This window comes from Thamnophis sirtalis, unplaced genomic scaffold, assembly GCF_051295495.1.
Source record: "Thamnophis sirtalis isolate CommonGarterSnake01/CBP01778 unplaced genomic scaffold, rThaSir2_p1.2 scaffold_9, whole genome shotgun sequence".
NCBI classification, from domain to species: Eukaryota; Metazoa; Chordata; class Lepidosauria; order Squamata; family Natricidae; genus Thamnophis; species Thamnophis sirtalis.
This window is the reverse complement of record NW_028261389.1, coordinates 81,387,514-81,401,159: the sequence shown is the minus strand read 5'-3', so window position 1 is coordinate 81,401,159 and position 13,646 is coordinate 81,387,514. Positions and strand designations below refer to the sequence as shown.

The 13,646-nt window shown below is 43.7% G+C and overlaps 1 protein-coding gene across 2 annotated transcripts; it reads right to left on the bottom strand.

Annotated features, from left to right (window-relative positions):
• Nucleotides 1-1,725: 1,725 nt before the first annotated feature.
• HSPA14 (heat shock protein family A (Hsp70) member 14) lies at nt 1,726-13,587 on the bottom strand. 2 transcript variants are annotated; one of them, XM_087722415.1, is made up of 14 exons: nt 13,514-13,587; nt 12,174-12,254; nt 12,000-12,082; nt 11,258-11,306; nt 10,203-10,296; nt 10,022-10,112; nt 8,755-8,859; nt 8,123-8,284; nt 7,679-7,834; nt 6,562-6,664; nt 5,799-6,014; nt 4,488-4,661; nt 3,319-3,429; nt 1,726-2,060 (listed from the first exon to the last, which is right to left on the bottom strand). In XM_087722415.1, exons 1-13 carry the CDS (start codon nt 13,568-13,570, stop codon nt 3,355-3,357), a joined length of 1,446 nt encoding a protein of 481 aa, XP_087578541.1. In that variant the 5' UTR covers nt 13,571-13,587; the 3' UTR covers nt 1,726-2,060; nt 3,319-3,354. The 2 variants fall into 2 exon arrangements, with proteins under 2 accessions (XP_087578541.1, XP_087578540.1); XM_087722414.1 differs by having other exon boundaries at nt 3,362-3,429.
• Nucleotides 13,588-13,646: the final 59 nt, after the last annotated feature.

Below are 13,646 nucleotides of genomic sequence, written 5' to 3'. Positions count from 1 at the left end.
TCAAACCATTTGTAGTGCAAAGTGGGCGCTAGCGCTGTGGCGGTAGGTGCAGTTCTCTTGGAAACCCGCGAGGTGGGGGGGGACTTACAAGCATGTGCATAACACGTCCCGTAAGCTAAACTACACCGAATGCAAATGAGCCAAGGAAGGATTTGCAGTTCGATGGGCTCTTAATGACTTGGAGACACCTGCTGGAGGAGGGTGGGTTACCATTTAAGGTCTGGATGGACCATAAAAATCTAGAAGCCCTCCAAAACCCAAGAAGATTGTTGTCCAAACAAGTTCGGTGGCCGTTGTATTTCAGGTGCTTCAATTTCACGCTGAAATACATACCAAGTGGACGCCTCCTGGAAACCGCAATACGCTAGCAGACGAGATAATTCAAGCCATGATACCACCACCGCCTCTTCGAGCGCGAGCGGTTCACCAAGCACCAGAGACAACCTGAGGGGGGAAAAAGGAGACATACCCTGTTCCATCCAAGCCGCGCTTCCGAATGATCCATGGTTCCAGGAAAACCCACAAATACTCACTCACACGAGACAACCTAGCGTGGAAGTGGTCCAAGATTTACACACCCACTGCTCTCCGCCTGGATCTCCTCCGACACTGTCATGACGTGAGCTTGGCCGGGCACTTCGGGTTTTTAAAGATTTTATATCCTAAGAAACCGGCAGTTCTGGTGGCCTCATATGAAGGAGGATGTGGAGGAATGCGTTCCATGCAACACCATGAAAAAGCGGCAAGGAAAACCTCCCAGACTTACACAACCAGTGGCGACACCTGTCCGAGCATGGGAGGAGAGAGCCATGGACTTTATAGTGGACCTACCAGAGAGCCGAGGCAACACGGTGATCTGAACAGTCATAGATCTTCATGGCTTGTTCCGGCCTCCCGTCAGCCAGAAAGCTGGTGAAACTCTTCACAACCAATGTATGTCGCCTACAAAGCACACCGCGGAGAATTGTTTCCGATCGAGGGGTGCAATTCACCACTAGATTTTGGCAGCAGTTCCTAATCCTGATAGGATCTTCCCAAGGCCTCAGCTCGGCGTTCCACCCAGCTACAAACAGAGCCACTGAGAAGACCAACGCAACGATACAGCAGTATCTACGCTGTTATATTTTCATTATATTTCATTATATTGTCATTTCTTAATATGTCTTCTGTGTTTTGTTGCCTATTTACAGTTCTGGTTCCCACGCCCCCCATATCTTTCCCAAGGAAGGTTCATGTCCAATTTTTATAGAGCCGAGGTGGCACAGTGGTTAGAGTGCAGTACTGCAGGCTACTTCAGACTGCTAGTTCTGCAGTTCGGCGGTTCAAATCTCACCGGCTCAGGGTTGACTCAGCCTTCCATCCTTCCGAGGTGGGTAAAATGAGGACCCGGATTGTTGTTGGGGGCAATATGCTGACTCTGTAAACCGCTTAGAGAGGGCTGAAAGCCCTATGAAGCGGTATATAAGTCTAACTGCTATTGCTATTATATTAAAGCGAGACTGAACAAGCTCCCAGCATTATACCTATATAAAAGGGATGGATTATTACGCTTATTATGGAAGGGATTATTCCACTTATGAATGGATCTTTTAAGGTACCGTATCAAGGGCTTAAGTAAAAATAAAACAAAAATAAAACATTAACAAGATCAGTTCGTGACTCCAGGTCACTCAGGACATTTGCAGTTAGCCGTTTTCAGCAGCCAACAGAGGCCTTCTGCTAAAAAAGACTGAAGAGTTTTATGGCAATTATAAAAACATGGGAGTTTATTATTCACAAGTAACAGAATAGATTCTCCAATGTACACGGTTCACAAACCCAAATGAAGCCAATTGGCCTTTACAGGTTTGTAGGTATCCCTTTAAATGTTTTGCAGTTCATTGTGGAGAGGCCCGTCTGTGACCGGCTGCCTCTGAAGAATGAAAACCCATCGTCTTAAAAGCCGTGTATGAAGATATTTAGTGTAGCTGAGAAAATGGGCCTAGGAGGCCACTTCCACAGTGATGGCTTCGGATTTCCCCGTGTCTTGATCTGTGCAGGTTACATGTAATGATCCGTCCCTGGGAAAAGAAAGAGAAACGTTATCCTCACTTCCTAAACATTTAGATTACGAGTCTCCCAACTTTGGCCACTTCCAAATCCTGTGGGCCTCAACTGCCAGGATTCCCCAGTCCGAAATGCATTAATGGAACGTTTTATGCTGATCCACACACCATTTCTGCGGCCAAGATCTACATCGGGGGTGTCCAATTCTTGGCACTTTTGAGACCTATGGATGACAACTCCCAGAATTCCCCAGCAATGCACGGTTGGCTGGGGGATTCTGGGAGTTGAAGCCCACAGGTCTTAAAAGTGGCCAAGATTGGACATTTCCCGGTTTAGATGCTAGCGACAGAAACTCTGTGTAGATCAGTATAAAATGTAAGAGGGATTACAGGAAACTTCTGTTCCATATCGTGCATGCGTATATACAAACACATACACACACGATATACAACATAAGCATCCTTTTTTATCCCTCTGGCACCAATTTCTGGGACCCCAAAGTCCCAGAATTTGTATGCATGTACTGTATTTTTTGGACTATAAGACGTACCAGAGTATAAGACGCACCCAAATTTTGAAGTGGTAAAAAAAATTTTTTTCAACTTTTTGCTCTCCCCAGCCCCCGGGAGCACTCTGCAGGCCTCCCAAACCCTCTGCACACCCCATTGTTTTGTGAAAAGGGGGCATGCAATAGCAGTAGACTTATATACCGCTTCATAGTGCTTTCAGCCCTCTCTAAGCGGTTTACAGAGAGTCAGCATATTGCCCCCAACAATCTGGGTCCTCATGCAGAGAGTTTGAGAGGCCTGCAGAGTGATGCTGGGGCAAAAATGAGCAAAAAATTGGGGTTTTTTTTTTTGCAAACATACGGTATATATACAGTATATGAGAGTTCCCAGTCAAAACAGCCACAGAACATGAGCTTCGTGGCCCCCAAAGCACTTCCTGGCTGTTGTACAACACGGCACCGTCCTTCCCCTCAGTCTCACAATCCCATTTCAGGTGCTGGCCAACCTGTTCGTATTTCCAACTGGTTGCCCAGGGCCCCTGAGATCCGGTTCTCCTCTGGGCAGCCCCCGTGCCTTTCCACAGGGGAGGGAAACGGACGTTTCAAATGCGAGAGAGGAAGAGAAGTTTGAACAGGAAAATCAGAATTGCCCCACAAGTGTCCTTTCCAGTGTCTATAATATACATTTAGAATCTGGGTATCTTCCCCCAAAAAATACGTGCCGGTAAGTATGAAAATTATCATATTGTAAAGTCGATAATTACTCATGGTTCTGACCCAGAGAATCAAGATTTTCGTTTTCAGTACCTCTTCATTGTAAGGATGGTTAGTATATGATGCAGACCTTCTTTGATGTCTAAATTCTGGAGCACAATCTATTAAAACAAAATATAATTCAGCTGTTAAGGAAACTTTCTAAGGAGGCTGGCTTCAACCTTCCACTTGGACTACATGACAAAGGACTTCAATTTTTTTTCAGAGAGATTTAAGATTCAACAGTAATAGAACTTCAGCATCTCATGTTGGAAAATTCCACTTTATTTGTAACTTGGGAGATTTCAGAAATTAAGATTTTATCAGAACAATATGGGATATGTAGCAACCCCTTTTTTTTTAAATCCTCTAAATTCCTTTTAAAAACCAGGCTATTTTTTTTTCTCCCAAAAGATATATTTCGGTTGAAATCCGTTTCTCCCCAAAGTGGGGAAAAAACACCCTTCATTTTAACTCCTGCCTTCCTTTCCCTGTGATATTACAAGATTGCAATCCTTTAAAAAAAGATCCCTGCAATTAAATCTAAATTATAATGCTGAAACATAAATTAATTTGAAGGAACCAAGCCAGGAATTTCTGTATAGAAAAGCGCCTATTTCCTGAACAGATTTTTTGGGTCATCCTAAATTGTGCCTCTTAAATCACATTCTGGTTCATGGAAACCACATTTCGTGTGTGCATGTGTCTCTCTGTGTGTGTGGATGCGCACTCAGACACACAAGCACGAAGCTTGCCCACTTCTGAAAGACTCAAGTATTGAAATAGAAACAACAACCTTGGTAATATATTCATCTTAATTGTCTCTATTTTACCCATTAACGATAATTGTAGATTTTCCATTTCTCTAACTCAATTTGTCTTTTCAATTTATAATAATTATCCTCATTAATTGTTGCTCATTACTGTTATACTGTTAATTGAATTCCTAAATATTTTACCTTAACTATCTGAAGGTCTAACTTTTGGGTCAACTCTTTCCTGTTTCTCTGTAACGTTTTTTACCAGTAGTTTTCCTTTATATCTTTGTTTGTTTTATTATTTTATTTTATTAGTTTTAAGTCCTGCCACTTCTCCATATTCTTCTATTTGTTCTGCTAGTTTCCTTCTGAACAGATATAAAATCGCACTGCGAAAATTAACAGGCTTTTTCTTTCTTTACCTGTGCAAATCTGTCGTCTTCTTTCACCGGGCCTTTTTCCAGAGACTCGTACAATTCCAGACAGACGGAGGAAATTTTTCCCGGGGCCTCCAGCGTGTGCTGCCTCCGAGCTGGCAAAGGAGTTCCTGATGGAAACAGCACCAGGAATTTGTCAGTCCCCGACTGGTCCAATGCCTGGGGAGAAAAAATAACAATTTAAAAAAAGGCTTGCGGAAGTTTTACTCATTTCGGGGGAACCGTCTCCAACAGACGCAGGAGGAGTCTACCAGCTAACCTTGGCCAAATCTTTCTGGATGGAGAAATCATTGAACAGTCAAAAAAAGATTCCAGGCGGCGACGGGGACCAAATTCCGTATTTCTGCATCTATGAGGTTGTCAGGAACTGAACAAGACTCGTTTACTTAACTTTATTTGATTATTAAAAAGGAGGTAAAAATAAGACACGGTCTTATTTTCTTTTGACCCCCAAAATAAGCGCTTGGCCTTATTTTCGGGGTCTTGCTATTTTTGAGGAGCAGGAAGAGGCGAGCGTGGTCACCTCATGGCCGCTGATGTGTATTGCAATATTTTCGAGGGAGGGCTTATTTTAGCGCATGCGCTCAAAAGCTGGATTGGGCTTATTATCCGGGAAGGTCTTATTTTCGGGGGAAAGGGTGTTTTATGTGTGTGTGTGTGTATGTTTTCGTATATATATGCCGATTTGTGACACAATGGTTTGAGATGGTGCCCCTGTTTCTTGGGGGAAACTGAATCGATTAACACAACCCGCCTTCGTTTTCCCTCTTATCCAAATTGGCACGAAAAGTGAACTACGCCTCCTTCCTCCATCTGTCACAACAGAGGAGATGCCAATCAGGTTCTTTCCTTCAGAGATCACCGCCGTGCAAGCAGCTGAACACACCTGAGTCCCGCTGCCCTTTATTGCAAAATTGCTTTAGTTTTTCTGATTCCTCGTCAGAATATTTTGTGTTACGACGGTGTTTTTACCCTAATGGTTCTCGAAGAGTTATTTAATTTGGGTCAGTGAGCGGCGTGGTGGCCCAGAGGTGAAAACGCTCACCTCACAATCGGGGGGCTGTGAGTTCGATCCTAGGTAGCGGCAGATATTTCTGTCTCTGGGAGCAAAAGGAATAATATCTGCTGTGCACCCCGCATAGGTGTCAGGAAGGTCATCCGGCCAGTAAATGCTCAGCTCCATCCCGTCACCCCGATTCTACTCCGAATTAAGGGATTCACAGGGTCGTTAAAATAATAGTTCTGGTCAGTGAGTTAGGGATGTCACACTCGCAGTTCTCTCTGTGACCCTCTTACCTTGACTAATATGTCCTTGCCGGAACATTCAACGGACAGCATGTCGTCATCCGAAAAAACCTGCTCTCGTCCGAGCAAGATTCCTGCTTCCAAGGCCGCTCCGATGGGGATGACCTCGTCGGGAGGGATGGAGTTCAGCAAGTCAACGTTGGGGAAAAGTTCTCTGATCAGGTGCTGTAGCTTTGGAATGCGGGCCGATCCGCCACACAGAACCACCTAGAAGAGGAGGGAAGCGGGTTTTAAGGAGACAAATGTTAAGTGGGAATGAGTTGTTAAGACCAGTGTTTCTCAACCTTGGCAACTTGAAGATGTCTGGACTTCAACTCCCAGAATTCCCCAGCCAGCGAATGCTGGCTGGGGAATTCTGGGAGTTGAAGTCCAGACATCTTCAAGTTGCCAAGGTTGAGAAACACTGGTTAAGACAACGAGTTGAGATCCTGTTTGGTGATGAAGGCACCAGGCTAGAGACTAGGAAGCTGGGAGTCGTAGTCCTGCCTTCGGCACAAGGCCAGCTAGTGGGGGCCGTGGGCCAGTCACGCTCTTTCAACCCTAGGAAGCAAGCAATGGCAAACCAGAATGGGGCACCACGGGATAATTCGTCCCAGGATGAATTCAATAATTCAAAATAATTTTTAAAAATATATTTTATTTGTCGTCATTCATACTTTCATTCCGTCCCTCCTTTCCTAAACTCTTCCAAGACCTAGAAATCAAATGAGATTGGGGGGGGGGGGGACGACGACAAATAAAAGGACAACTTTACCTTGCTAATATCATCCGTGCCGAGCCCCACTTGTTCCAATAATTTTTTGATTGCTTCAATGCACTTCACAAAAAGGGCAGAACAAATCAGTTCAAATCTGGCCCTGTTGTATAATAAGAAATAAAAACAAATTATTAAGTTTGTCGACCTTCTTTTCGCGCTGTGGTGGTATGCCGTCTGGATTCCCACGAGGAGGGGGGCTCCTTCCCAGAGGGGAAGAAAGAGGCAGCAAAGTCTGGAATGGCTGGTGGGCAGGAAGAGGGAGGAGATGGCTCCTCTCTAGCAATTCACAGAGTGTATCTATAGTTGGGCAGATATTTGTCTTAAGTCTGGCAAGATTCTGTCTGTGGGAGAACAATAAAGAAACTGCTCCAAAATCACACCTCTTGCTTGGGACTCTTTATTTTATCTAAACTGCTGAGTTTTCTTTCCAGGTTCAGCAGCCTAAAGGTAAAGCTTCCCCTTGCACATATGTCCTAGTCGTTCCCAACTCTAGGGGGCGGTGCTCATCTCCGTTTCAAAGCCAAAGAGCCAGCCCTGTCCGAAGACATCTCCATCTTCATGTGGCCGGCATGACTCAACGCCAAAGGCGCACGGAAAGCTGTTCCCTTCCCATCAAAGGTGGTCCCTATTTTTCTACTTGCATTTTTTACATGCTTTCCAACTGCTAGGTTGGCAGAAGCTGGGAGAAGCAACGGGAGCTCACTCTGTTACGCGGTGTTAGGGATTTGAACCGCCCAACTGATCGACAAGCTCAGCGTCTTAGCCACTGAGCCATTGCGTCCCTAAAATCAGCAGTTTAGAAATGCCATAAATAACATCAACCATCTGCAGGGGATATAAGTTATCATGTGCCCATTTTCTTCAGGACCTACGGTTGAAAAAAATAGGACCATGTAAACTGTTTTAAATATTTGAAGAGTTTTGGACTTCAGAGACACGTTCTGAGTTCAATATAGCCTTTCCTGACAATTCACCAAGTGCCCAAATTTGAAATAGCTGTTTTCAGCTCAAAAGGTACAGGAGATGATTGAAAGGGCCTGCCTGCTTTGAATGTTCACACAGGAGCTCCCTCGATGGAAATGAAGAAAAGAGGCTTGGAAATACGAAAGCTTACCTGGAAACATTACAGTCAAAATCCATCCCATCGTAGAGAGAGTCGACAAAACAATTCGCAGTTCCCAGGGTCGACAAGGAGTGTTTCGCCACTTCTGCACTGTTCATTAACTTCATCATAGCCCTGGGATTTCCGCTCACGTCGTTTCTATAACATCTGGGGTTTTTTAAAAATAATAATAATAATTCAATTGTTAATCACAACAAAATATAGTTAAGCTGGCCTGGATGTTTGAGGGAGGTGGGCAGTCTAAAAATGCAGAACAAATAAAATTAAATAAAATTAAAAACGAAATGTTATTTTGGTTCCAATCATTCCCCAATGTTCCGTATAAACCAGTGTTTCTCAACCTTGGCCACTTGAAGATGTCTGGACTTCAACTCCCAGAATTCCCCAGCCAGTAACTGCTACACCAAACTTTGCTCTAGATTTCCTAGCGTTTACCTGCGAAATTCCGAAGCCAAGTGCTGCGCTAAGGCTTCCGTAAAACAGGTCCCGCCTATGCTGTCATCGGTGGTGGTGGAGAGCACGCGATAGAGGCCGCTGTTGACTTCTATGACCGTGACGGAAAGCGAAGCGCCTCCGAGTTTGAACACCAGCACGTTGCTTCCGTTTGCGAAAAACATAAAAATTTTAAAAATCACTTTTTAATCTCAAAGTCTTAACAGCATACAGACCGCCCTCGACTTACGACAATTTATGTTGCTAAGCAGAGTGTTAAGTGGGGTTTTGATCCTTTTACAGTTGACCCCTGTTCTTTAGCTCTTCCCTTCGTCTGGCAACTCTGTGCATGCGCACACTGGGAACAGGCTCCAGCTGTTCTTCTGCCTCACTGATGTCCGACTCTGAAGGCAGCTGATAATTGTCGGACGGCCCTGTCCCCCTCTCTGCCTCCCACACAGAGCCCTCCTCAGAGCCTTCCCCAGACTCCAGGACTGGCCCAGGTTCCTCCCCAACCTCCTCCCTGTCCGAGTCTGTTGGCCTTCGGCAGGCCACAACATACAGAGAGGTTATTCTTTTTAAGACACCAGTGTAAAAATTGCCACAATCCCCGTAGTTGAGAAACCCTCAATCACCTTTTTCCGCTGGGGGAATCTTGTCCGATTCCGTAAGCGAGCAGAGCAGCCGATGGTTCGTGAATTAGTCGGAGGACATTAAGCCCCGCCCCTTTGGCAGCTTCTCTGTAACAAATGGGACCCCAGAAATCAGAATATTGATAAGACCCCCAGCAGCTTTTTTCATCATAAACCCCCCCAGATGGTTCTTGTATATTATCCTAGGTCAGTGTTTCTCAACCTTGGCAACTTGAAGATGTCTGGACTTTAACTCCCAGAATTCCCCAGCCAGCGAATGCTGGCTGGGGAATTCTGGGAGTTGAAGTCCGGACATCTTCAAGTTGCCAAGGTTGAGAAACACTGTCCTAGACACTTCCCCATCTTCAAGTTGCCAAGGTTGAGAAACACTGTCCTAGGTAAATCTAAACCAGCGGTTCCCATTCTTGTCAACTTCTAGATGTATCAATGTCTGGGGGAGTGGAGTGGTCCTATTCATTTAATAAAATCAATTAAAAAATGACAAACTTCCAGAATTTCACAACTCGGCCATGGCAAAGACATTTGACGGCTTAAGAGTTCACAGACTTCCAAGTTACCGAGGTTGGGAAATTATTTTTGAACCATTCCAGACATAAGTTGTCTTAGTATCACCCATGCTGCAACAATATGCAATTAACGGGATATTTTATTAAGTTACATCAAATTGTAACGGAAAAAGAGCAGCGCAGTATGAAGTTTGGGTTTATATTCACTTCTGCATCAAATTCAGGACCTTTCAAATTTGCATCAACTTTCAATATATTTGTATTTCGGTAATGCGAGAAACCACTCCAATAGCAGCAGTATTTAAACGCCAAATACGGAGTTGTTGTTTTAGCAACAGATGAAAATGTGAATTGGTGTTTTAATGCAGTTTCAGTATTTGAAAGTGATAGCCCAGCATACATTTCAAAAGAGTTTTTGTGCAAGTGTCTTTTTTAGAAAAAACACGTCCTAGAGAAAAACAGTAACAGGGTAGCTCGTACTGGTAAACTGATAGCTACAATTTCTTCCAGCTTGGCCTGTTTTTTTCCATGAAAAAAATTCGAGATGATCTGCCACTGTTTATTTGTGACTTCTGTTCCCGAAAATGCGAACAAGAGAAACTGAAGTGTCCACCTCTTGACGTTTTGTGTGGCCAATGAGTCGGGGTTTCAACAGGATGCCTGATTCAGGCAAAAAGGCTCTGTCCACAGGATCTGACCTCAATTAACTCCAGAAAAATGTATTCAGGGACCCCCCCACTCACCCAAGAACCTTTTTCTGCTTCTCTCCGAAATCAAAAGGCACCGTAATCACAGTGTCGTTCACATCCGAACCCAACGCGAATTGAGCAGTTTCTAGAGAAACACAGAACGGCATAGTCAGTAAAAGCTAGTTCGTTTCCCAGAACTTAACTCCACCCCCCCCTCCCCAATTGAATACCGTACCTTTCATTTTCCTGAAGATTAACTTTGCAACATCTTCTGGAGAAACAAATTTGCCCTCTATTTCATAAGCAAGTTTTCCGTTCTTTTCGGTGACCTGCAGACATATCAACACCAAGTATTCCTCAAGTTAGCAGAACCAGGAGAGAAGATTTTCAATGAGCACCCCCCCCACCACGTTTTGCTTAAGAAAACATTCACAGCATTTCTGCTCCACCCACAATGCCAGTTAGTTTATATTAAAAAGAAATTAAGAAGTCACTTTACAGGGACCTGTCTAAACCAGCACCGACGAATGCTGTTGGTTACATGGCTAGGAATTGAGAAAACCGAAGTCCAGATGAATAGCTGGGCCACAGCAAGCATGCAAAAAATCTGCAAGTATCACTACTCTCCCACAAGACAAAAAAACCCCAAGCCTTCTTCTGACAGTTTTGCAACTTAACGTCAGTGCATTATTATTTCTTTTAACCATAAGCATCTTGTTGATCTACGAATGTTACACAGTAATAGTTAAATATAACATTTCCTGATCATTGGAACAATTAGAACGGCTTGTCTACAGAAGTTGCGGATACTCCAAAACTTAAGGTTTTTTTTAAAAAAAAGATTGGATAACAATCTATCTGAAAGGGTATAAGGGTTCCTGCCAGAGCAGGGGGTTGGACTAGAAGACCTTCAAGGTCCCTGCCAAACTCTGTTATTCTGTTATTTAACATCTGCATTTTAGGAAAGCTTAAAATTATTTCCCTTCTATCAATCTTCTGAATTTAAGAAATCAGGTTTGTTTTGTTTAACTTTGTTCTTTTGATGTGCTAATTCATCAGCCCTTAGTCTGAATGATTTTTTCTTTTCTGGAACATCAATCAGACTGAATAAAAGAAAAGGGAAAACATTCCTCTGGCATATCCTTGTTCTGGGGAACTGAAGAAGCTTCGTGGATGAGAATTCTTCAAGAAAGTCCAGTTGCCTTTTGGGGAAATAGCACTTTGGGGACACAAATTCATAAATTTTCCCTACAGGGGGAAAAAAAAAAAGGCAAAGCATGCCTCACTTACTGAACATTTACTTTCTGCAATGTATTTTTCCGCTTGTGGGTCTCCAGAGCTGAGAAGATAAGCAAAATTGGAAGGTACTTTAAAACGTAAAACAAGCAAGCAAAAACAGTACATTATTTGTTTTTATTGTATGTTTCATGAATTCAACTTTCATTCCTGGTTGAAGCAGTATAATTTCTGTACGTCTTTAAATAACGGGGAAGAAAACAAATATGAAAAATCCAAATTAACCTCAGCTACTTTCTTAAACAGGGACATGGTGGCTCAGTGGCTAAGACGCTGAGCTTGTCGGTCAGAAAGATCGGCAGTTCGGTGGTTCGAATCCCTAGCTGCACATAGTGGAGTGAGTTCCCGTTCCTTGTCCCAGCTTCTGTCAACATAGCAGTTCGAAAGCACGTAAAAAATGCAAGTAGAAAAATAGGAACCACCTTTGGTGGGAAGGGAACAGTGTTCCGTGCGCCTTTGGCGTTGAGTCATGCCGGCCACATGACCACAGAGACGTCTTTGGACAGTGCTGGCTCTTTGCTTTGAAAGGGGGATGAGCACCGCCCCCTAGAGTCAGGAACGACTAGCACATATGTGCAAGAGGAACCTTTACAGCGCTGGGAGTAGAGTTTACAAGCACGGCCAAAACAGACCAGTCAATAATTACATTTTAAAAGGAATTTATTCAGACGCACACTAATGGAGTACACAGAAAGCTTTAAAAGCATATTTTATAGCATTTTAAGGAATTACATACCTTCTTCCAAGAATCTGTTTCACTTTCACTACGGTATTTGAGAGATTTCTCACCCAGTTTTGTTTTGCTGCCAGCCCAACGACCTAAGAAAAGTATTTGAGGGCAGGTTTTTTTTAAAGGAGAAAAAAATACATAACTTTGGCTTGAAGCGTTTTAACAAAAAAGGAAATTTACCTCTTCCTTTTCAGAAAAGGCAACAACAGCAGGAGTTACTCGGTCCCCAGCATCATTTGCCACGACATCTGCACGGCCATCCTACAAGACGCAAGCACACTTACTAAGACATGTTTTATCAAGATCCTTATGTTTTATAAACTTATAAAGGAAAGCTCAGTGATAGATCATTACTATTATTATTTTTAAAAGATGTTAGGCCACCAATTTAGATCTCTGTTCAAAAAGATACTGTGACTGATTTTCTTTACTTGGGGGAGGGAGACAGAGAGAAATCCTTTCCTTATAAACCAACCGGATTCAAATGTAATAAGTCAACTTTGCAATTCAATCAGTACTTATAACGCCCTACAGTTATCTGAAATAAACTCAATGAGTTCAGATACACCAAGGTAGCATCCTGTCGATTAATAATTCAATCAAATGCTCACCATTTGTCAATCATAACAAAATGGTTTATGTTAATTATTAAGAGGCTTTTTTTGTAACAAATGGATTATTTTTTCACCCCTGGAAGGCATATTACGCATAAGAAAACCCCTGGAGAAATCAATCCTTTTTCCTAGTATTGGCCTAATTTTATTTTTAAAATAAGATAAGCAGCCTCCGAGGTGCTGAAGGATGAAAGGAAAGCTGCTTCCACATCAAAAGCTTGGAAAACTTTCCAGGCTCATTTAAACCCCAATAAGCAGGGACACTTCCCTAAAAAGGCTGGCTTGCATTACAAAGCATCTCCCAGAGACAGACAGTGCAGAGCACTTTATGAGTTGCTATTTTATGGTTTTTCTGCTTTTGGTTTTTTAAAGTGTGTGTGTGTGTGTGTGTGTGCATGGAATTGTTGCAAAAGTGGGAACAATTCACCAAAGTGGTGCAAATTACCCCCCACCCCTCCAAACAATTGCAAAAATAAAAAAACCCAAAAACTTTTGAACCCCCTTCCAAACTTTTGCATTAGACCTCATAAGCCCAAGCCCCCCCACCCAGAGCATCAAAATGCAACCTTAGCCCACCCCCCTTGCAAAAAAAAAAAACCCTCCTTGGAAGCAGAAAGCTAGCATCTCAGCCTAACCCTGCCCTTCTTTTTTTACAAATGATGCCCCCTCCATTGACTTTGATGCAGGGGAGCCACGGACCCCCCCCAAAGGAAGAAGACCCCCTCCAGCCTCCCCTCTCCCTGCCCCCTCGCGTAGAAAGCTAGCATCTCAGGGTCCCTTTGCTCCCAGGACCCTCCTTTTTCTCCCAAAGCGGGCTTTACCCCCATTTCGTCTCATTTTAGGGGGAAAAAGCGACCCCTCCCCAGTAAAACCCAGGGCCCCCGCCGCCCTGAGCCCCCTCCTCGCCTTATAAACGGCCGCGCAGGCGCAGCTGCTCCCCAAGTGGATGCCGATCGCCGCCATCTTGGCTGCTCCTCGCAATACCCACAATGCACCGGGAGCGCCGCCCTATTATCATCATCATTATCATCATCATCTC

Excerpts from the sequence above, each read along its gene's own strand:
- HSPA14 (XM_087722414.1), bottom strand. The coding sequence starts at position 13,570 with ATGGCGGCGATCGGCATCCACTTGGGGAGCAGCTGCGCCTGCGCGGCC. Across the intron at positions 10,297-11,257 it reads TTGCAGAAAGTAAATGTTCA|GTCACCGAAAAGAACGGAAA; the intron begins GTAAGTGAGGCA and ends ATATGTCTGCAG. Across the intron at positions 3,430-4,487 it reads AAGACGACAGATTTGCACAG|ATTGTGCTCCAGAATTTAGA; the intron begins GTAAAGAAAGAA and ends TTGTTTTAATAG.